This window comes from Myripristis murdjan, chromosome 20 (assembly GCF_902150065.1).
Source record: "Myripristis murdjan chromosome 20, fMyrMur1.1, whole genome shotgun sequence".
Classification (NCBI taxonomy): Eukaryota; Metazoa; Chordata; class Actinopteri; order Holocentriformes; family Holocentridae; genus Myripristis; species Myripristis murdjan.
In genome coordinates this window covers 16235496-16257678 of record NC_043999.1, presented here as the reverse complement: position 1 = coordinate 16257678, position 22183 = coordinate 16235496, and the positions used below count along the sequence as shown (strand labels likewise).

Here is a 22183-nt window from a genome sequence, read left to right as displayed (position 1 = left end):
CCCCCGTGATTCTTAGACAACAGCAGTAGAGACACTGAGAGAAACGTCTGGCTGCAACATCATTTACCCCGCCGCTGTGACATGCACCGCTACACACCCGCAAAAAATGCTACAGTGGCTTAGGTAATCTCAAATCTAATTCTGGTAAATTTAAAAATGATTAATGATCCTTAAAGACAACAGGAGCGATAGAGAACCTGCGAGCAGCACAGACGGCAAAAATATTTACTTTGACTTCATTACAAGCGCGCGCGCGCGCACACACACACACACACACACACGCACTCAACTGAAACCGCACTCTGACCCCGACACCCTCTTCTGTGTCACCCGAACTTGTTCCTATCCTTCACTCTGCATACCATCCAATAGTGTCAACTACAATCTCTTTTTAAACACAAGGACAGAGACTCAATTACAGGAGAATGGCTTTCAGGAGTCATCATCCACCCTGAAACACACACACGCACGCACGCACGCACGCACGCACGCACGCACGCACGCACCCACCCACACACACACCTGTTGAGAATTGTCAGATTTGCGGGCCAAAGGGTCAAAGGTCAAACTAATCTGCGTTCCAAAATAATCAGCAGCTTCCAATGGCCTGTGTTGTTAACATCACTCGATTAGCAGGACACAAACCCCGTGTACACTTTATTTGTCCAGAGACCAGAGAGAGGTTACATGGAAACATGAGGAGGGGGGGAATAAAAAATAAATAAAAACTAAAAAAAAAAAAAAAATCAGGCTTGCTGAACCATATTCACAGAGGTTAAAAAAAGAAACAAACAAACAAACAAAAAAAAACTCTGTGTCACTGTGTCCTGACCCCTGTGAGGCTTCACATATTTGCCTCAATTAATTACGTTTTTTGGCATGTGGCCAAACAAAGATTCACATTGATATTTGATGTTGCTATTAAAATATTAATTATTAAATATAAAGAGAAGCACAAAGAAAACATAAAGAGCAGCACCTTACTCTTCTTGTTCAGAGTATGGAACAACTATTTCATATTACAGGTGTCCAAATACACAGACATGTACAGATGCCGCTCAGTCCCACAACAGCGAGCTAGGTGTGCAGCATCACCTGTTGCTGCAGTGAAGTTACTGCAACAGTGGAACAATAAACACATCAACAACAGCACGTCATGTCAAGGAGAACAGGCGCACACGCCTATACAGCTTCACTCTGGCAGGGGCCGTCACGGTATATTAACCTGAGGTTAGCCAAAGGTTCATTAGCTGCCCAAACTTAATAAATTCCACACCGGCTAATGCGGCGTTGCCTGTGGCAGAGCGAGCATCAGTCAATATACGGTGAGAGAGAGAGAGAGAGAGAGCACCATTTAATTAGCGTTGGGTTTTACTGAATGCAACTGCATCAAATGCCAAACATGTAAAAACAATAAATAAATAAATAAATGATTGCCAGCTCAATCTGGCTGGAACAAAGCAGCTGGAACGTTAGAGTGAGCATCGCTGACTGACGTGAATTTGGCTGTGTGATGGGACAAAAAACTCCCCATACATTTACTCCAGTTGCATTATAATTGTCTGGGTTCCCGCACCTTTCCTTAAATCAAGTTCAGGCACTTTCCAATGTGTATCAAGCTTTTCCAGCAACTTACCGCTGTTTACAGCTACTCAAAATGATTATTTCATTTCTTCATCACATGTAATCACATGATACTGTGTTATAAACAACCCAATTTATGTTTAGGGAGAGCATTCTGCACAGGGGAGACAAATTAAAAGGAAAATTCAACAGGGTTTCAGGTTTCAAAACGTGTCACTGTCCAAGCCATTTGCTATGACAATAATGCAACTACAATTTCAAGCACTGTATTCAAAATCCAAGCACCTTTCAAACCACGAAAATGCCAAATTAAAATTCAAGTGTTTTCAAGGATTTCCAGCACCCGAGCATACCCTGTATAAATTCATGTCACCATGTCTACATGTAATCTCTCTGCAGTGTGCAGAGTGGCGGGACAGGTGCCGAGTCCCTTCGCAGCAGCTGATATATAACATCACGACTGAGGGACTCGAGGTTGCCAAAGTCATCAAGATTTCATTTTTACGATAATTTGCTTTGGATGAACCACAGAAAAAAAGATGAACTGCGCTCCAAACAAAGCTGTTTTTGTTTTGTTAGCTGTCTGCAATACTCATTCTTACCTTGTTCATGACTAGCAACATTAACACCAGGATGGCAAGTTAACAAAATGTGACCAGAAAAATGCTGAAGGATGTGTTTGTCTAAAAATGAAAAATAATCTTCAAGGGTGCTAGTAAATTACATTATTGCCAGGTCAACTGAGTCCACCAACCTGTGGCTGGAGGATTAAAAGTTTTCCTGTCATGACCAATACATGTAGCAACTTATTATAACTACATGCGTGTGAATTGTCTATGCTTCATACATCTGCTTCTCTGTCCTCAACTGTTCTCTGGCTATCATACAAAAGAACCCAAAATAACACGGAGGGGTTGAGGGGACATCAATCTGTGGTGGACCCTCGGCTGTGTAATCCTAAACCTTCACCTTCTTCTTAATACCCATCATCCCCCTTTAATACCCACACATACCAGGACAGAGTAGGGCCACAACAAATGGTTCGCCGACAAAGGGCAGAGTTCGGCCAGTAGCTCACACATTTCGTGTACACGCACGTGCACACTGTTTGCCATGAAACACACATATGGAACATACAGATAGACACATACATGCAGACAGACAGATGCACGGACATAAAATCTACTGTAGACACACAAACACACACACACACACACACACACCCAGAGTGGGGAGGGAAGCTACCCAGGGGCTTTCCCCTCTTAACTTGGCAACCCTGACCAGAAGAGCCATGGCCAAGGGTCTGTCATCCCCCTCTAAGCCCCATCATCTTAACCCCTCCCTGGGCCGAGAACCACTGTGGCCCCAGGCCTGGCGGGGGTTAGGCCTCAACTTAAAACAAGAGCGAGAGTAAGATGAGAGCTCGGCCAATCAATAAATACGCAGAACACTTGCACATTCACACGAACTCGCACGCTGGCGCACACGCCCTGACAGATGAAGGGACCGCGTCGGGAGGCGGGGGGAGTGGATTTGCACGGCTAACAGAGTATTGGTCGGTGTGCATGACACAATTACAAAAATAAAAAGCCTCCTAAATCATGATATGAAAGTAGAGTGCAAATGTGACGATTAAAATGGGGGCAGGGGTGCAAACGGCAATACCCACAAATACACTAGAAACCACGCTATAAACGCCAGCTGGCCTTTTTGGCCCGCTGCAGTCGGAAACTACCAAGAACTACTTGGCTTCCAGTCGTTTAACTTCAGGGCTCCATGGAAACATAAAACTGCTTTGTTGTTGTAACTCTTCCCTCAGCCACAGACATAAAGTGTAGAAGAGTTACAAAACGACATATGTCTTCATTTAGATCAAGTAGTATATGCTTACTATTTTAAAAACTGTTCGTCTGATATTGCTTCATTACAAAACAAGATGACATACAGCAAATGTTTGAGACTCACTCAAACACACTACACGGTGAGTAGAGGGCACATCCCTCACTCGTGAGCCACTGCTGCAAACACTATCCCTAATTCAGTATCATTTAGCTACTAGCAAGTCTTTCAGGACATGGTAAAGTAAACCAATTAACTCAACACAGTGTACATAGGTGTCACTTCTCTCCACTTTTATTTAAATTGCTTGACATTTACCATAAGAAGAAGGTAAGACCATGCACCAGTGTTTTATTAGCCCGTGCCTCGCAACAGCCTTAACAGTGAAATATGTGAATTGTGGAAGAGATGAGTCTCTACTTAAGTTAAAAGAATCTAAAAAAAAATCTAAGACTATATGGCATTTTATCAGTTAGTAGGTCACTCAAGTCTTTGGTGGACAAAAGGAAGTATTTTACCAATGGCATCACCTATATTTTGAAAATACTGAATGAAAAGTTTCAAGTATTTTTTTCTCTCCAAATGATCATCATTTTGGAATGCAGCCTTCATATGCAGAAAAAAACGCTTAAATATAGATTTTGGTGGGTTAAGTTCATCCTTCACATTTCTTTTCCACAGCCCCTGACAGCGGGAATCAAATGCCTCACGCTGGCTGTGTTGATGCCATGTTCTCCTCAGACGCAGAACCTGCAGTATAAATAGCCGTGTCTAGGATCATAGATACAAAGTCAACAAAACATCACGATGCTGCGGAGCGGGACACCCTGCCGTCTCAGCGGGCCGAGGGCCACGCTGGGCGCTCGCCAGGCCGCGTTTTCAAAGCTGACTGATGACCTTTTGCCTCACAATGCAAACTCGCTCCAGCCTCTCATCATTCTCTTCTGCATTACTCCAATAATGCTGAAACTCCCTAACAAACAGGGAAACAGGGGAACTTTCCCTGCAGCACTTTAGCTAATGAAGGAAGCTGGGGAAAACCAGAGAGAAAAGCAGGTTTCAGGTTTAGGTTTTTCTCTAGCTTTTCTTCCAGCTTTAGAAAAAGCAACATTTTAAAGGAACAGTTCATCCTAAAAGATAAATTCAGTCACTGTCTACTCATCCCATGTCAGGTGAAACTCCAGAGTTAACTATATAACACGGATACCATGACATCTGGATGTTGGTAGTTGATTATAGTCCGATACAAATGAAGTTCTACAATTCTATATACCTGATTCGATACCACCACAGCAAAAAATAAATAAATCAGTACATTAATATAATAAAATAATAACATTATTCAACACTGGTCTGCAGCAGTCAAGTAGAAACAAAAGCACCCCGACAAAATACTGATATCAAATTAAAGGAACTGTATGAAACGTCTTGCTGTGGTAAACAAGAGGAATGATTGTGCACTCTCATTTTGATTTACAGTCTTGTAAGCACAAGTGCAACCGCAAATGTTTCAGTATTTAAATTAAAAGCGAGATATAAAGGCATTAGATTAAAAAGGCTGAGTTACAGAATGAGGGATCAAGTTCGGTCTACATTACTAATCACTATGCTGCACTAGCAGTGTGTAAAAATTTGATGGACATTCCGTGCTTTTTTGGAGCTGTAAAGAGGAGTGATGAAAGGGAGCTGGTCCACTGTTCCTTTAAGATCTCTGAAACTGTATTTAAAGGGTATAAAGACCTTATTTAACTAGCTAATTCAATTTAACTCATTTATATGCGCGCAACTTCTAAAGCACAACATTGTCACAATTGCAGAAAATGTAAATGTGGCCTATTTAAGGGGTGGAACTGGTAATGCTGCCTTTATTAGAGCGAGGTGAGGAAAAGGGGCAGGTGAAATTTGAATAACTCATCCACCTCCGGCTGTTGACAAGGATACAAACAGGAAACCTGCATGTTTGGGGGCGGGGGGCGAGAAACTCCTACCTGCACCAGCAAATCAAGCATACACCTTCTACTATGTAGCTTTGTCAAGTGAACAATGAGCATGACTTCAGGCACAAGTGGCCTGACAAAATAACAAACACACACTCACACTGAGTTTCTGCCCTGCCCTCTATTAGGGAACACAATGTGTGTGTAAGGCGATCTTAATGAAGGGCTCCCCTGAGGCAAAGCCCAACACCTCTCAGCCGAGGATGTGTACTGTTAAGGCTCATTAATTGAACACATGAGCACTGCCACGGACATGGTGGGAGTGTGTGTATGTGTGTGTGTGTGTGTGTGAGAGAGAGAGAGGGAGAGTGTGTGTGGTGTTCAGTTACTCATACAATACCACAGCGTCCAGATATAGCTGTTTATGTCATGCTGCACACACGTCTCCTTGCACCAATTTTGTGAGTGTGCCAATGCCCCAGTCGTTCCTCTGTGTGTGTGTGTTAAACGACCTCATTACACAATCAGTTTTAGATGGAGTGTGTGTGTGTGTGTGGATGTGCACGTGTGTGTACACCTGTGTGGCATTTTGCTACTGGACAGAGTTGCGCGGCACTATGAATATCACTGAATTTAACAGGTCTCTTATTTTGACAAAAGGAAAAATTATTTAATAGGAACTGGAGAGAGAGAGAGAGACAGAGGGTGAGAGAGGAGAGAGCAAAAAAAGAGGAGGGAGGAAAATGAAGTAAGAGGGGGCCGAGGGAGGAGTAGCAGCAGTAAGAGTGGAGCTTGTGCACGCCAGCACTGCCCTCTAGTGCAAGAAAACTTAAGTGCTTTGCGAGATTTAGTTCGGTTCCCTTTATGTCTGTCCCTTTCCGCCTCTCTCAAATGACTCATACAAGGAAGTGTAGGACATCTTCATTTCCTGTGTGTGTGTGAACTTCTTTGTAAGCTCTAAGTGTGCATGTATCTGAGTTCGGCCCACTTCTTGTCCCTTACGTCTGATGAAAAGTCTTCCTGTTGTCCACACAACCACAAACCTGCCTCTACGTGTATTTTTTGTTTATATGTATGTGTGCAGGGCTCACCTCTCTGCCTTTGTGTGTGACCAGGGCGGCCAGCGGCTTGGCGTAGAAGCGGCTGTAGCTGAACCCCAGACAGCCGTACATACTGTTAGCAGTCAGCTTCAGAGCCTTCTGACGGATGTCGTACTGAGGAACGGACAGACCAAACATTCTTTATGGACACTTTATTTATGGACACTGTAAAGGTTGATGTAGCCAAGCCAGCTAGTTGATATGTTAATGCATGTGTGTAATAACAGAAAACAAAAGAGCAATAATCTCTCGATGCATGGGTGAATATTGTTTGGGGTCAGAAGTGAACCCCAGTGTCTGTTTGTCAGTGTGCGGCTCCTGATCATGCCCTGATGTATTTATGTGACTATGCACACACTGTATATACTGCACGTGCATGTATATACTTGGATAAAGGTGTGTGTGTGTGTGTGTGTGTGTGTGGTTGTGTGTGTACCTGCAGGTAGAGGTCTGGGTTGATGTCTTGCTGTTTCATCAGTTGTTTGACCTGCTTACGCCGCTCAACTAGCTTCCTGATTTCCTTGGGCAGAATTCCCATCTCCAGGTCAGGATCCGGAATCTCCGGAATCTCCTCTGGCTCATCCTCCTGTCACCGTGGAAACAGGAGTTGTAAATGAGTTTTATTTGGTCTTCAAGAGCCAAAGTCAGATTGGGAAGCTGGATTTGACTCTTCACTCCTCAATACATGGGAAATAGAGTGAATCATCTCTAATATCTACTTAATTCTACTTGCCGTCAGGCAAAAGATACAGAAGTATTCGCTGCCGTACCACCAGACTACAGAGCAGCTTCTTCCCTCAGGCTGTGAGACTACTAAATGCACCATCTGAACTCCTCCAGGCTTAATAATTCTATTTTCTACACAATCAATCAATTAATCAATCAAGAGGGAACCACACTTTAATTTCATTATTCAACCTGTTGTATAATGACAAATAAACTTCCTTGTATCCTTAATAAAAGGAACAAAAAGTTGTATTATTGTGAAAATGTTACAATTTCCGACTTAAAACTTCCTCATAGCTTTCCTTTCACACAACTCCCATGATCCTCTCCTATGTAAATAAGTTTTGATAATATAAACTCAATATCATCCGCTTCTGATTCATTATTTTTCAGGGACTGCTGTAATACAGTGAAGTAGGTGCTTTTGTAAAACTTAATCTTTATATATCAATATATGTAAGATCACACATATTCATAATAAATCATACTCTCTTATGAGCTGAGCACTTTGTAGGCTGAGGATTTGAACCGGTAACCCGCTGGTCACAAATCCAGTGCTTGAAATTTTGGCCATAATCCCCTGCCATCTTTAATCCTAATCCTCTGTCATAATGTAGCCCAATGACACAAGATATATCCAAAACCACCCACTGATCTATACCTACAAATTATGACATCATCTCAACAGGCCTGGATGATAGTTGGGGTTGTAAGGAAAACACTACTTGTTACTGATAAATGGTTTTGCTTGACAGCCATTGAAGAGGAATGCACATACACACACACACACACACCTCAGTCTTCTTGTGCAGGGTGTGAGCCTCCCTCTGCACGGTGGTGAAGCAGATGTTGAACTCTTGGATGATTGAAGGATACAGACTGTTGAAGTCAAGCAGCAGCACAAACTTATCATAGAAACCTACAGAGAGAGAGAGAGAGAGGGAATTAGAGGAATAAATAAAAAATAAAATAATAATAATGAAAGGAAAGAGAGAAACATTTAAATTCAAAGTACTGACCAACTTTAGGATCCAGCACCAGACCTCCGGCATATGCTGCCTTCTTTTTCCTCTTGCCTTTTCCTGCATCCACCTCTTCCTCGCCATCAACCTGGGAGGCAGGAAGCAAGAGCAACTTCAGAAAAAAAATGTATAGGAACTGTATAGGGACATTTTCCTTTCAAAACAACAAAAAAGTATTGTTCTAACAATTGCCGTTCAACAGCACAATGTACAGGGGAAAGTGTTTGTTTGTGTGTGTGGTGGTACCATCTCCTGCTGGGCCTTTTTGAAGGAGGGTTTGTCGGGAACAATGTAGTTCTTTTCATGGAAGGCATGAAGCAACAGGAACTCATTCCTCTCAGAGCGACCACCCATCAGAGTTCGAGACTGTAAACCAGAGGCAGGCAGACGGCAGGCGATGGAGGCAGATAATTACGTAGAAAAAAAAAGAAAAAAAAAGAAAGAAATCATAAGCCAGAACCTGTCTCAGGCCAAAAACTTAAATTACGTGTGACCTGAACTAATTTCTGTCCATATCTGAAACATCACCACTTTTTGAGTCTTGATGCAAATTAATTCCAAAATTACACTACCTTGAACATTACATATTTTTAACTGTATTTTTCCATACTTGTAAATTAAACCCACCCAGAAAGTGAGCAATTAGTGAGAAATTTGGCTCAATCCAACAGGCTGTTTCCTTCGGCAGGGTGCCACAGGTGTTTAAGTATAAATGTCAAGCTCTTGAACCACACAATTTAAACCTCAATTTAGTTGCGATGGTGGTGGTGGTGTAGGGTGGGGGTAATTCTGAGAGCCCTGTTTGCTCCTGAGCCCAGTCCTGGATCAGGTCTGGTAGGTGCATTTTAAAAGCATCTTATTATTTGAACATTAAAATTATTTTGTTGTTATTTTGTCTCACCTTGCTGGGTCGATCAATAAGCATAGACAAAAACTGTTCACTTTATTTTCAACATTTAATGTACATTTCATCTCGCCGTGTGGGGAGAGGAGTTTAAATGAATCTGGAGGAAACTGGTGTTGGTATGTTACCATGACATTTCCAGCAATGTTGGTGATCTGCAGGGCCAGCGGCAGCACGTTGAGCTCACACATCATCTGGAGGATGAGCCTGGCATCTGTCCAAGTCAGCTCCAACAGGTACAGCAGGTGAGGGGAGTCACTGACACACAGACACGCACACAAGGATAAACACACTTTACATGGGATCATGTTAATGTTAATGTGCAGACACACCCAAAAGATTTCTGATGACAAGACATTCGACAAGTAAATCATTTGCTGAGAGAAATTACTGAGACATATTTAAGCTAATATACTGATCAGTTTATTCCCCTTGACTGTTATGCACATAGAAAAACAAAATGTGCAACATGAAAACTCAGAGTTTAGCATGTTCGCTCTTAAAATAACACACACTGAGGCCAGCTGTATCTTGGGATGAATTTCATTGACCAAACTCTTACCATGACATTTTGTCCTTAACTTCATGTCTACATCAAACCATATATCTAGCCACAACTCTTAACTTTAAAGTGATTTTTTTCACAATTTTCCCCAAAAAGGCATTTTCTAGTAATCAAATGCCATTTGGTGGAATAAAATTTCATATGCCAATTTGCAGATGCTTTAATTGAACATCTTACAGAACTATTGTGTGGATATTTTTGGGATACATTTAATTTATGCCTTAGCAGTGAGGACATACTTATACGTTAATCACACACACACACACACACACACACACACCTGTAGAGGTTCCTGATGCTCTCCTGAGGGATAGTGGCTCTCTCCGTCTTCAGCACCTGTGCAGCCAGTTCAGTCAGGTGGTAACTCTTACAGCGAATCAGCTCCTTAGCTGAGATCTCTACGTCGCACACCAGACGCCCACATGTGGCGCTCTTCTCTGCAAAGGAACCACGACCCTGCAAGCATCCGCACACAAAGTATTTAAATAGAATGTACGTACAATTAAAAAAAAAAAAAAAAAAAAATTAATCACAAGGCTTTCCACTTGCAAACAAACATTCATCTTGAGCATCTAGTATTTTTGCTCCTCTTACTCCTAATTTGGGCATATTAGCCCTCCTGAGGCGCCCGATCTTAGACCAGTGGGGAACCTTGCAAAAGTTGATCCGCTGCAGAAGAACTTCCAGGTCAAAGCCAAAGATGTCGTGACCCTTTGCGAAGTGAAAAAGGAGAAAAGATCAGCATACTGTGTTTGCATCCTGCAGAAACTTTGTCAGCTGGTATTCTTGAGAGTAGAAAATGTTTCATGATCATGGGAGAAAGACTGGCTCCTGATGCCAGCTCCTTATACAGTTTGAAAAATTCCTAAACATATCAGCTTTATCCCAAAAAGCTCCACTCACCACCAACACATCAGGGTCGATCTTGTGCATCTTGGCCAGGAAGAAGCCGAGCAGAGTCCGCTCTGTAGAAGCGATCTCCACCTTCCCATTCTGATGGAGACATAACAGAGGTAACAGAATAAGCATATTACCTCAATGTTTTCGTCACTTACATTAAACAGTGGTTTACTGTTGCTGCAATGTATTTTACAACAATACAAATAGAATGTAATGATAAAACACCAATTTTTTTTTTTATTATAAAGCTATGTAAACGCAAGCTGAAACACTGCTTTCTTGGATAACATGCAGACCAAGGTTTTTCCTGTTTCCATGTAAACAAACAAAGAGTGCAGACAAACTGAGACCAATCTGAAACCCTGTGGCCTCTCACCTTCTTCCTCACAGCCTCTTTGAAGTCGTAGGGGAAGATACAGTCGTTGGGTTTACTCACCACTGAAAGAGACAGTACTTGGTTAAAAAAAGCTCAAAACAGCATGAAATCAATGTCTCAAATAACACTAACCCTAACCCTAACAACGGACTAAAAATGCACAAATGCATTGATTTTGCAAAAACTCAGTTGATAAAAGCATCAGATGTGTGTTTTTGATATGTTTAGCCTTCCAAACACACGGCCCAGGTTCCAGCAACAGAGTGCATCATTTGCAAGTGGACATAGTTGAATGGGTTTTAAGTAAAGGCGAGAAGAACTGAAAACCTGATCACAAAGACTATTTAAGAAACTCCTGTCCAGTGCCTCATGTGATGCTCTGACACAGATTCAATGTCATGCTCAAGGACACATCAGCAGGATGCTGGTTGTAACATGAACATGAACCCTGACATTTTGTTTGAAGGACCATCTCTCTAAACCCTCTGTGACCCTGCTGCCTCTTTATCTCACTGAGCATCCCGCAGCTCTCCCCTCTTCCTGGTATGACACTTGATCACTCACCACAGAAATGGGTCTGGTAAGGAGGCTGAGGAGGGGCTTTGTCCATGTGGAACTGATAGTGGACCAGCGCAGCCAGGGACACGATCTGTTAATGCACAGAAACACTAGTATCAGATACTCACTTGATTTCTAGCTGGAACAAACACCAGCTCAAATATGGGTGTAATAAGTGTATGAAATAACACGGCTTAAGAGGCTTTTGTTTGTTGTTCTCATGTGTTTGTTACTACTGTGACAATTGCATATCAGTGCAGTATGTATTTGTGTTTGGATGAAAGTCAGATGAATTTTAACAGTATGCTGGGAAAATAGCTGTGTACATTTGTTTGTGTGCATATGTCTGTATGTATGCCGGCACTCTCACCTCATTGTGGTGTGTCTTTGGGTTCTGGACAGTCTTGAGGCTGATGGACATGACAGTGACGGGTGGAGGTGGCAGGTCTTTGACAACAGTGACCAGGTCGCTCCTCAGAGCCAGAGCTTCCACCTTACACCAGCTGACCGACTGGTTGTTCAGCTCTGCAGCAAACATATTTGGAGTCATTTTCCAGAGGTGCGTAGAGCTCAAAATTATCTTTAATATCTTTAAATCGGACAAGTTTAATTTCTTATGCAACTCACTCCAGTATTTTTGTGGTTTTATTCAGAGGGAAAACCCCAGAGAACTGATACATTAGGAAGCTGTGTTGTTTGAGTTGTTCAAATGTAAGCCAAAATTCTGTCCAAAAGCATCATGCTCCTTACGTGGTGTTTTGATGTCGAGCCAGCAGGGCCCTTTGATCTTCCTGCTGAGGAGGAAGTGCTCCAGGCTGGAGGTGTTTGTCCCAAAAATGTGGGAGAAGGTCGCCCCCTTAAGGTTGGATGGCAGCGAAGGGAACTCTGCCTGCAACAAATTATTGAACAAACAGATGAATGCGCATTCAATGCAGACAAACTATGGAGCCTGGACCACCTGTAGCTGCTCTCAGGTGAGACTGTGCTTGTGTGTCTACTCACAGAATATCTGACTTCCAGGTACTCGCATTGGCTGGGCACATCAGGAATTTCAAAGGCATAGTTCTTCTCCACTTTCTGCAGAGAGGGCGGCAATAGAGCATCACTTACAAACCCCTCGCGCCTGTTGCTTTCCAGAAAGTTGGATGCATGTCATAAAAGTCAGAGAGGCTTAATGAAGTCCATCTCTGGGTTAGCACCAACCTTAGACTTAAACTTCATGATCTTGAACTTCTCTGAGAGCTCGTTGAACTCCTGATAGACGTCCATCATCCCCACCGGTGTGTCAGACACCTCCTCAGTCTTGGGGTTCACTTTCTGTCAACCAACAGACAACTAACCAATTAGGAAAGACCATGGAAAAGCGCCTGAGGTGGCAGGGAATAGGGCTGGTAGGAATACAGTGCAATGATAGGTCTAATTTTAGTAGCTTAGCTTTGCTTTCACCACAGCAACACAAATGTAACTGATTAACAAAAAGCAGAGCTTGGAAGAGGCATGCTCATGTTACAGTACAACAGTATGGATTCAGGAGGGAATCTTTGAACAGCATTTATGTAGTATGGTTAGTGGATGTAAAGGGCACTGTTGCATTTGGAAAGAACAATCTATGATGGAAACTGATGATAACAAATCAGTTCAACTGCAAACTTCACTATGTGGATTTAATAGGAAAAAAAAATTCAAAAATCATCAAAATAATTCACCGAGCTCTAAAGGGACAGTAGGTTTGGACTGTCCTATCTGGTCTAGTCATAGCACAATATCTGCTATTCATATAGGGAACAGGTAAGGGAATAACTGTTCATTAAAACATGGGGATGTGAATTTGTCACAATTCCCCCTTCTTACTGACAGCCAACTGATGAACTATGTTGCGGGCAGTCATGTGACGGGGAGCAGGAAACTCACATATTCACGAGGTAGGAAGTACATGGTCCGCTCGATGTTCTTGACAGCCACACAGCAGCTGACGTGCACCTTGGCAGACTCAATCCACACCTTCCCAAACAGGTACACCACACCTAGGCCACAGTAGTGAGGTTTAAAATTTCAGCATCTGTTCTGTGAACCTAATTAGGATTCATCAATTTGCATGTGCTGCACTGCAGATTATAGAGTTATATGGGTAGAAACTTCCATAAGCTCCACTGCAGGTGTGAATATGCCTTACCTGGTTGGCTGTACGGGTCCTCGAAGGCATCCAGCCAATAGAAGCGGAAGACCTGCTCTCCGTCCGGGCCCTCTATCAATGGGAGCTGGCTGGAGTCGACCTGCACCTCTGCTGGAGCCTCGCTGCCTCCGCCCTCTTCCTCTTGTCCCCATGAGCTTCCTATCCTGCTGGACCTGAGAGAGGACAGAGGGAGGAAGGTGATAAAGCAAACACTCAGTCGCATTCGGGTCTCAAGGGGCAGGGAATGCCCTAAAAATTGATAAATGACAGGAACGCTCATTTTCGTGTAGTATCATAAAATTACGACAGAAAAATGCCACCCTTGCTCCTATTACCCGTATAAAAACAACAATCATAGGAAACAAAAATTAGGCAACACTAAAGAAGGAGACTAACTCACAGCAGGACAGGATCCTGAGGTTCTGCTTTGGCCTCCACTTTAACTGTGGCCACTGCTGCCACTTTAGGCTCAGGCTCAGCCTCGTCTTTAACCTTGGGCATCTCCTCATCTTTCTCCTCATGCCCGACCTCCATCGGCTCATCAAAGTCCACACCATCAAACTCCAGGGCATCGTTCACTGAACAACACACCCAGAGTCAGTGACACAGGCAAGTCAGTGTTCTTGGTATCAGCAAGACAAAAGTAAGCGAAAGAGAGAAACGGGTACAAAATGCAAAAAAGTAGGAGTTTCTGTGTGGATGGGAGAGAATAATTATCCAAAGCAAGCGCAGTTTCAGGGATTTGTATCTGGCTTCCTCACCCTCCTCCTTGTCCAGCTCCTCCACTTTCACTTTCTTCCTCTCCACCACAGGGGCGGGCACAGAGGCAGGAGAGCGGGCTGATGGTCTGGGAGTTATGTCTGATGGAGGCGGCCGGATCACTTTGGCCTTTAACTCAGGCTGCCAGAGAAGACATATTTTTAATTCAAAGTTTTTAATTTGCTAAGTAATACAGTCTGCGTATTTACCCAAGACTTCCCACAATAATTTTCCACGACTAATGGTAGAAACGTGCATTGAGATGATTTTTTTGTTAGCACAGGGAATCTCAAAAAAGGGATATACTACTGGTTTCAACCACAAAAAAAGACTAAAAGGAACAATAATCTCAGTCTTGAGTTCTATACATTTTAAATTGTTTACGATGAACTGTACATAAATGCAAACCATTCTCTCGCTGTTGAAAGTCACTCAATGTTTAAAGATCCGATGCAAGTCAATAAACTTTGCATGAGCATTACATGGCCTTTAAATGACTGCAGACAAAGCCATTTGCTTTCTTAACATAATAAAATCTTTTCGTCCGAGTACCTTTGGCGTCTGAGGTTTGAGGGAAAATGGGTTCATGGGAGATCCAAGGGACTTCTTCTTCTTTAGAGTGACCACTGGTGGAGGGGTCAGAGGGGACGGTTTCTAGGAGGGGCCACAGGCAGAAAGACTTCAGCATAAAACGTTGTAATATGTGAAATTAAGCACCGGACAATGACAGGTGGATCAGGTGAATAGAAAAAAAGAGCAGGTGATGTAGTGGGGAAGGAAATCTTTGAGAAAGTGTTTTAAAGGTAACTTTGCCTGGCCATCCTGATATTGCCTTCTACTATGCTGCATTTTCTAGGTGGTTATGGGACCAACCTCAGAGTGCAGGTCCTGTAAGATGTCTCCTAAGATGTCATCATTAGACAGGTCCACATCTTTCTGCAAGAGAAAAAAAAAAATCACATGCACGGTGGTTAAGTGAATAAAAGAACCAATGTACAGTCAGCTCAAACTCTACCACTATGTTGTTGCTTTCTCACTGATTTAAAATAGATCAACAAGATCACGATTATAAGAAAAGGAATCAGAACACAAAAATTATTCAGGACACCAATACGCAGATTTGTGCTGGGCCTTCTTGTGCAGTTGAGCTACACAGCAAACACACTAGTGAGTGAAAAAACGTCAACAAGCACACACCTCGACGGGTTTCTTCACATTGCTGTTCATGAACAGATTCTTTATGCTGTTGGGCTTGGCTACAGCTGTTTTCTTCACATTTTTCTTTGCGTCTGCTGCCTTGGCGCCTGCTTTTACTGCAAACACACACACACGCGCACACATAGTTATACCATGGAAGCACCTGGATGAGACACACATCCAGAACAAAAGCATGCATATTCAAAAAGCATATATACTGTTGTGTTTACCATTGCCTCTTTCGACGACATCATCATCCAAATCATCGTCAAAGATTTCTCTTCCATCCTCCACATACCCTACTCCATCTGAGAAGAGAAGAGAAAGTGCCAGTCACAACACCATCACAGACAAGCATCTCTGATTAAGAAGGGAGAAACAAAGCTAAAGATCTTCTTAACTTGAATTTAAAGCAGAAGCGGTGATTTGAGAGTATGTTACTGCAGTGGGTACAGGAGCACAGGCTTCAGCTTGGCTCAGTTTACCACCTCTTGTGGCCACTTTCTGTTGAAGCAGACTTCTCGCTCTATATGAGCCTTACCGTCGTCAATGATCCAGTCATCCTCTTGTCTTTCTTGTACCATCTTCGAGTACTCCTCCTCGTCCACCTCGTCATACACACTGGCAACCTCCCTTACCTGTAAAACATGCACAAGAGCACACACCACTCATGAAACACACAATGGGCAAATAAACACCAGCCATGTTATACACCATTCTCATCATGCCAAAACCTGCAACAAAATATGGCATTCCCTTATTTATCCTTCACTTATTTATCCTTAATTGAGCCAGGAAGGTCCCATATCTTCTTCTGGGGAGTCCAGATCAGGATGGCAGCAACATAAAGCAAGTTTCACATACAACAATTCATAACAACAAAATAAGGGATAGAAGAAATACACAATCATTGCCACAAATATCCAATATACCCAATTTGCTGATGGACCCTGTCATGTAAGATCTAACCGGCCCGGACACACAGAAGGTGAGACATCCACAGCTCTGAATGTGTGCGTTCACAACACAAACACAGGCCGACTCACCTCATATTTGATCTTCTCCCCCCTCTTTGCCTTCCTGAGCTGCTCCAGCGCAGACTTCCTCCCAGTCTTCTCCCTCTTCTGCCGCCTGGAGCGAGACAGCGCCAGACCGCAGCTGTCATCTGCGGCATCACCTGCCGGGAGGAGGGGGATAAGAGTCGGGTACACACGTCACATCATGACGCAGCAGCAGCAACAGCAGCAGGTGTGGACACGGTAGTGGTTTTCCCAGCTCACACTAGCAATAACCTTTCGACTACTGTCAGCTACGTTATATGGGCTTTTTGACGTGCACAGCCATGTTGTTTGAAAGATAGAGTCCTGATGTATTTTGCAACGCTGTCATGTTTCTGCTACTGTGTATTTCGTGGATGGACAGTGCATGAGACCTAGAAAAGTGAACGCGGCGTTGTTATAATATGTAACCATGATGGCGTATGTTGTGCTCTCTCTTCTCTGTCGAAACTTAACGCCAGCAGACTCATTTGGCCATTTGTTAGCTAGTTAGCAGAAACCTACACGGCTACCAGCCACACAGCCTGTCCTATGTGTTAACATTAGCTATACTGTGCTGCGGCAGTGTAAGCTAATGCGCTAGCTAACACTGTAGCTTCCCTGTGCAGGAAACCCAACCAGCAGCAACAACAACAACAACAACAACTCACCGCCGTCCGGATTGTCCATGTCTTTCTCTGGGTTTGACACCGGAGCCATAGCTTCTGTAAGACCTATTTAACACCAGTTTATTGACAAAGCTCTGCCTTGTCTCAGAAAAGCGGCAGGTCAACACAACAGATTATTCCGCGCCAAATATCCTTCCCGGGGAAAGTCATATGCAGGAAATGACATCACAGTGCCGCCAGCCAATGACGTTTTGTCAACATAACACGTTATTTCTTATATATCCGCATGATGGCAGTGTTGTGTCACGCAAGCATTTATTTACCACAGCTCCTCATACTGGCAAATGCCCTCGCCGTGTACAGTACGTGGCTACTGTCTGCAGGCTGGTGGGTGAATGTATTTTACAGTTCATTCTCATGAGAGTATTCATGATCATCAGCATCTCTGCGCAAATGTCCCAACAGGTGACTGCTCGCCTCGTCTGCACCACCGAGGAAAGCCTTGCAGGATTTATTGTTGCCTGCTTGTCCTAATAAAGCTTGTTTCCATAGCGACCTGGCGGGACTTTTGAGTGTAGTGCACAAAGGCTCCCCGTCCCAGATCGGAGGGTGAAAGCGCGATGGGGCGAGCTGTCTCATAGTGCGTCCTACATGGGGAAACACAAAGGCTGCTCTGTTCTCCCTCCCCCACACACTACCTTGGCTTTTCCACTGTACTTCTATTCCTATGAAGCTCATATATCGATATCGTGGCTGTACAAAGGCGTTATCATATCAGATTAAACTGTTTCAGCCAGCTAATAAATGGCTTATTAAATATTCACATGATTAGTGGTAGTTTTGCAAAACATTCATATGTGCATGCTTCTAATATTTTCGCAGGTATAGGCTACTTTATCTATCTATCTATCTATCTATCTATCTATCTATCTATCTATCTATCTATCTATCTATCTGTCTGTCTGTCTGTCTGTCTGTCTGTCTGTCTGTCTGTCTGTCTATTTTCCAGTATTGGCCAATTGGTTGGCACAGGATAGCTCCCCGTGCCTGGTGGCTTAATTCGTGGGCTGACTGCCTGCTCTAGTTTAGTGGGCTTGTGTCCCACTGTTGTCACAGCTCATCACTGGTGAGCAGCTGATCCGGCCCTGGTCTGGTTAGTGGGACAGGCTGGCCAGACGGACTCACTCGTCGCTCCGCTGCGCTCTCACGCTGTGCTGGACCACAGGCTGAAAGTCTTGCCTTCTGTCTTGGACCTAAGAGGAAACTGACCTACCAGGCAGACATACAAGCAAGTGACAGACAAATACATATACTATATATTCGTATTTTGTTTGGTGTGGAGCGCCATGGTGAAGCAACGACGCGTCAGAGCGCACTCCGGCTGCACCGCTGGTGAGCCCCTTTGTTGTAGAAGGAGTCCCCCCAAGGTAAGCCAGCATCCGGCCTCACTCCAAATAAAGTTTAGTCCCCGTTTCATACAGTTTTGCACATTTTAGTCCAGTCACGAGTAGGTGTAGCCTTTATTCTCACTATCACCTGCCTGTGACGCAAGATATCCAAAAGTTGCTTGATGTGTCATGCCATATGCGCCAGGTGAGTCAGCATGTGATGATGTTATGTTCATGTGCACTCAGTTGTGATTATATGGACATTGCAACACATCAGCTACAAGTGATCCAATAGCCAGTGAGTTACTCTGTCTCTAGGACGTTCAACACATTTGTTTAATTTGACAGGTCACTGCACCCATAGCTGACTACACAAGCGGACATACAATATTTTGACAGAAAGGCACTCTATAGTCCCCCCCCCCCCCCCCCCCCGATTTTTTCCACTTTTGGTTCTACCAGGGAATTTATAAGAATGGAATGTGTAGCCTAAATTAGTTGTCCACAAGTCAATGTCGATGTATAGTGGTTTATAGTGGTTTCTCAAGTCAAGTGCGTTCACAGACCGCTGAAGTTCTGGAGAGGACATCAACCAACACCTTGTTTCTGCTCCGTCAATACGACCTTTGTTTCATGGAGGGTCAAGGAATCAGAGACAAATCATTAATCTAATCTAAGACCACAGTGATGCTCAGTGCCGCTTCTCGCTGATGGCGCTATGTGCAGCTCAACCAATCCCGACCGTCGACACAGATGAAACGGCTGTAGCTGTGCTCTGATTGGTCCGCTCCTCGATCTCTCTCCTCTTTTCCGTCGCCATGGCGAGTCGCGCTCTGCTGCCGGGCTGCGAGCGAGCAAAGATCGTATTTTGACAAGATGGATCACTCGGTGGTTAAAAAAGAAAAAAAAGACACGAGCTGTCGTGCAGTTTCACCTCAAGCGGTGCTGCATGCCTAAACATTAATATGCTGCTCTGTGAATATTAAAATGTCAGGCTAATCCACTTGCTTGTTTATTTTGCTGTTTTTTTTTTTTTTTTTTTTTTTTTATCAGGATATTATTATTGCAATGATAGTCCTGGTTTCTTCAGTAATTTTCACTAGCCTACTCCACTGCACTATTTATGTTTCCAGTCGTATGAAATACTGTAAGCAGTGTCTACTATACTGTAAGGCCGTGTTTGTAATGCGATAGCCTTCTCCCATTCTGACCATATGAATTGCGCCATGAGGGACATGTTGCATATGGTGGGAAGAGTATCCCATTGTGAGCACAGTCAATGTTACAGTTTACAACATCAGATATAGCAACTGTAAAACTTTTTTTTTTTTTTTTTTTTTGTTATTTGGAGCCCTGTTCAGATCTAGAGACTTCTCAGATGATGTAAGGAACTGATTATCCTTCTTGGAGTGACAGTCTAAAGCAACCACTGTTGCTTGGTATTGACTTGCCTAAATTTCCATTCACTGATTGATGTATTTGCGGTTTCACTTATCAGAAGAGAGAAATCAACGGTTATGGAGCTGAATTTCCATCCAGGTAAGACCAATTTCATTCTCGTTATTTTTTTTTAAATACATCTATCAGCCAATAACATTCTTACTAGCCAGTCAGGATGTGCAGCAGTAGTTACTTTACAGTCAGGATAATTGCCCCAACTATAGTCTGTAACTTAAAGATAGAAAAAAAATGTGTGAAACTTTATTTGGATAATCTAGCACTGATATTCAAGAGTAAGGACAGATTTGTGGTTGTAAAGTTTGTAAATATGCTGAAACAAGGCAAGCCACCTGTTGTTGAATTTGATACTTTAGTTGAATTCTGATCAACTGTTTGTAATACCTATGTGTCTTTCTATATGTAAACTTTTTCTTCTATTTTCTTGTAGAACAAGATGCTGGTGTAGATGCTGAAGCTCCAGCAGCAGAACCAGCTCCTGTCTTAGCTGAAGGCTGAGGACATGACCAACTGCCTGGAGGAGAGGACCAAGAGGAGCCTTAGAGAGCGGTGAGACATACAGTCTACAACTGAATGTGTCATTGCAGTAGCTTGGCTCATTGAAAGTCAATGTCTTTCTAATCAGCAGGGAATAGAGAAAAGTGAAGAAAATCCCTCTGTTTGCCTTGTTTTGAAGATTGTGTAGGTTTTTGATTGTGTAGGTCATTTGAGGATCATGATGAAGACATTCTCCAGCCTCTCCTCATGCTGGTAAGAATTTTGGAATAAATTACCATAATATATATCCTTTTAATATGTAAAATCTGAATGGTCCACCCCATCCCTTATTTCAGATGTGGCTGGTCAGCATCAGCATGAAAGTCAGGCATATCGCCTATAGCCTGAATGGTGCTCGACTCACCAAAGACAGTCAACAAGTCACATTTATTAAGTAATAAATTATTACGGAAGCTACATGGTCTTATTCTATAGTGATGTAGTGATATATCTATATGTAGTTCAGCTTGTTTTGAATGGCTGTATTCTGCACAGAGCCTCAGATCATGCAGCTGGCTGAGGGAGCCATCAGGAGCCTGACGAAGCAGCAGCAGCCGGAGCCCTGCTCCAGCCTCCTCAGCCCCCAGGAGGTGCTGATGGTGGTTGTTCCCAGTGTGCTGCAGTGTAAAGTGCAAAGTGCTTTTGTCTCTATCTACCAAACCTCTCCTCCGCCATGCCCTCACTGCAGCTCAGTCCCCTGGCTTTGGGAGTCACCACAGCTGTTCTGGACCAGCTGCCCTCCTCTCCTCTTGGATATCCATGGAGCATCAAGTCACCTTCTAATGCTCCATCTGGGATGAGAAATCTCTCTCCATCCAGGGGAAGATCAGAGAGAAATACATGCCAGATGCCTTGGTGGAGCGTCTGATCTGGTTTAGGCCAGAGCTGCTGAGCAGCATTATCAACACCACAGTGAAGGAAATCTATGTGATGTTTGAGCCCCAGAAACACACAGAAATGTCTGAGGTGTTGAATACCAAACAAATAAGTTCACATTAATTATTTAGAGTAGCAGTGTAATATTCTGTAGAGCAAAGAAAAATGTCTTAAACAACACTTTAATCCAGAAGCCAGAACAATCTACACACCATATCAGGGAGTAGCTATTCACACAGACTTGTGTTTGATTTATCAGGCCTGTTCACACTGTAGCTGATAGCCACTTCAGTCAGGATGGGTTCAGGCACTAACTTTACTCTTTACTCTTTTATTTTTCAGAGGTCAGAAAGGACATGGAGCAAGACTGAAATTCCCACTGTAAAATAAATAAATAAATAAATAAATGCAACCAGTCTATCTCAATCAATGCCATGTTTTTTTTTTTTTTTGTGAATGAATTAAATTTCAAAAGAGAAATTATGTCATGTTGCATATAGATGTGTTATCTCTTTCATTTGCTCTTTTTTCACCGTTGGGGGGAGATGGGATGAGCATGGGATGAGCCAAAATTTGTTTTGTCTCCTCAAAGCACCTTGAGAAAACCTCTATTATGGT

At 43.2% G+C, this 22183-nt stretch overlaps 1 protein-coding gene across 3 annotated transcripts in view; it reads right to left on the bottom strand.

Moving 5' to 3' along the window:
• Window positions 1-17512, bottom strand: part of pola1 (polymerase (DNA directed), alpha 1) — an 89245-nt gene extending 71733 nt beyond the window's left edge. For all 3 annotated transcript variants that reach the window (XR_003930170.1, XR_003930169.1, XM_030079365.1), the window contains exons 1-26: window positions 17349-17512; window positions 16687-16817; window positions 16182-16278; window positions 15871-15948; window positions 15641-15756; window positions 15317-15379; window positions 14996-15097; window positions 14446-14584; window positions 14085-14262; window positions 13685-13857; window positions 13423-13535; window positions 12715-12828; window positions 12514-12588; window positions 12262-12400; window positions 11882-12036; window positions 11518-11602; window positions 10954-11015; window positions 10581-10670; window positions 10272-10388; window positions 9958-10133; window positions 9241-9370; window positions 8455-8574; window positions 8206-8296; window positions 7981-8105; window positions 6897-7046; window positions 6452-6574 (exon numbers count right to left, since the gene is read on the bottom strand). Coding sequence is in view for 1 of the 3 variants with exons in the window: in XM_030079365.1 (XP_029935225.1) it covers window positions 6452-6574; window positions 6897-7046; window positions 7981-8105; window positions 8206-8296; window positions 8455-8574; window positions 9241-9370; window positions 9958-10133; window positions 10272-10388; window positions 10581-10670; window positions 10954-11015; window positions 11518-11602; window positions 11882-12036; window positions 12262-12400; window positions 12514-12588; window positions 12715-12828; window positions 13423-13535; window positions 13685-13857; window positions 14085-14262; window positions 14446-14584; window positions 14996-15097; window positions 15317-15379; window positions 15641-15756; window positions 15871-15948; window positions 16182-16278; window positions 16687-16817; window positions 17349-17397 (2991 nt within the window). In the remaining 2 variants the exon portion in view is untranslated. The remainder of the gene's footprint in view (window positions 1-6451; window positions 6575-6896; window positions 7047-7980; window positions 8106-8205; window positions 8297-8454; window positions 8575-9240; window positions 9371-9957; window positions 10134-10271; window positions 10389-10580; window positions 10671-10953; window positions 11016-11517; window positions 11603-11881; window positions 12037-12261; window positions 12401-12513; window positions 12589-12714; window positions 12829-13422; window positions 13536-13684; window positions 13858-14084; window positions 14263-14445; window positions 14585-14995; window positions 15098-15316; window positions 15380-15640; window positions 15757-15870; window positions 15949-16181; window positions 16279-16686; window positions 16818-17348) is intronic.
• Between the last annotated feature and the right edge of the window lie 4671 nt (window positions 17513-22183).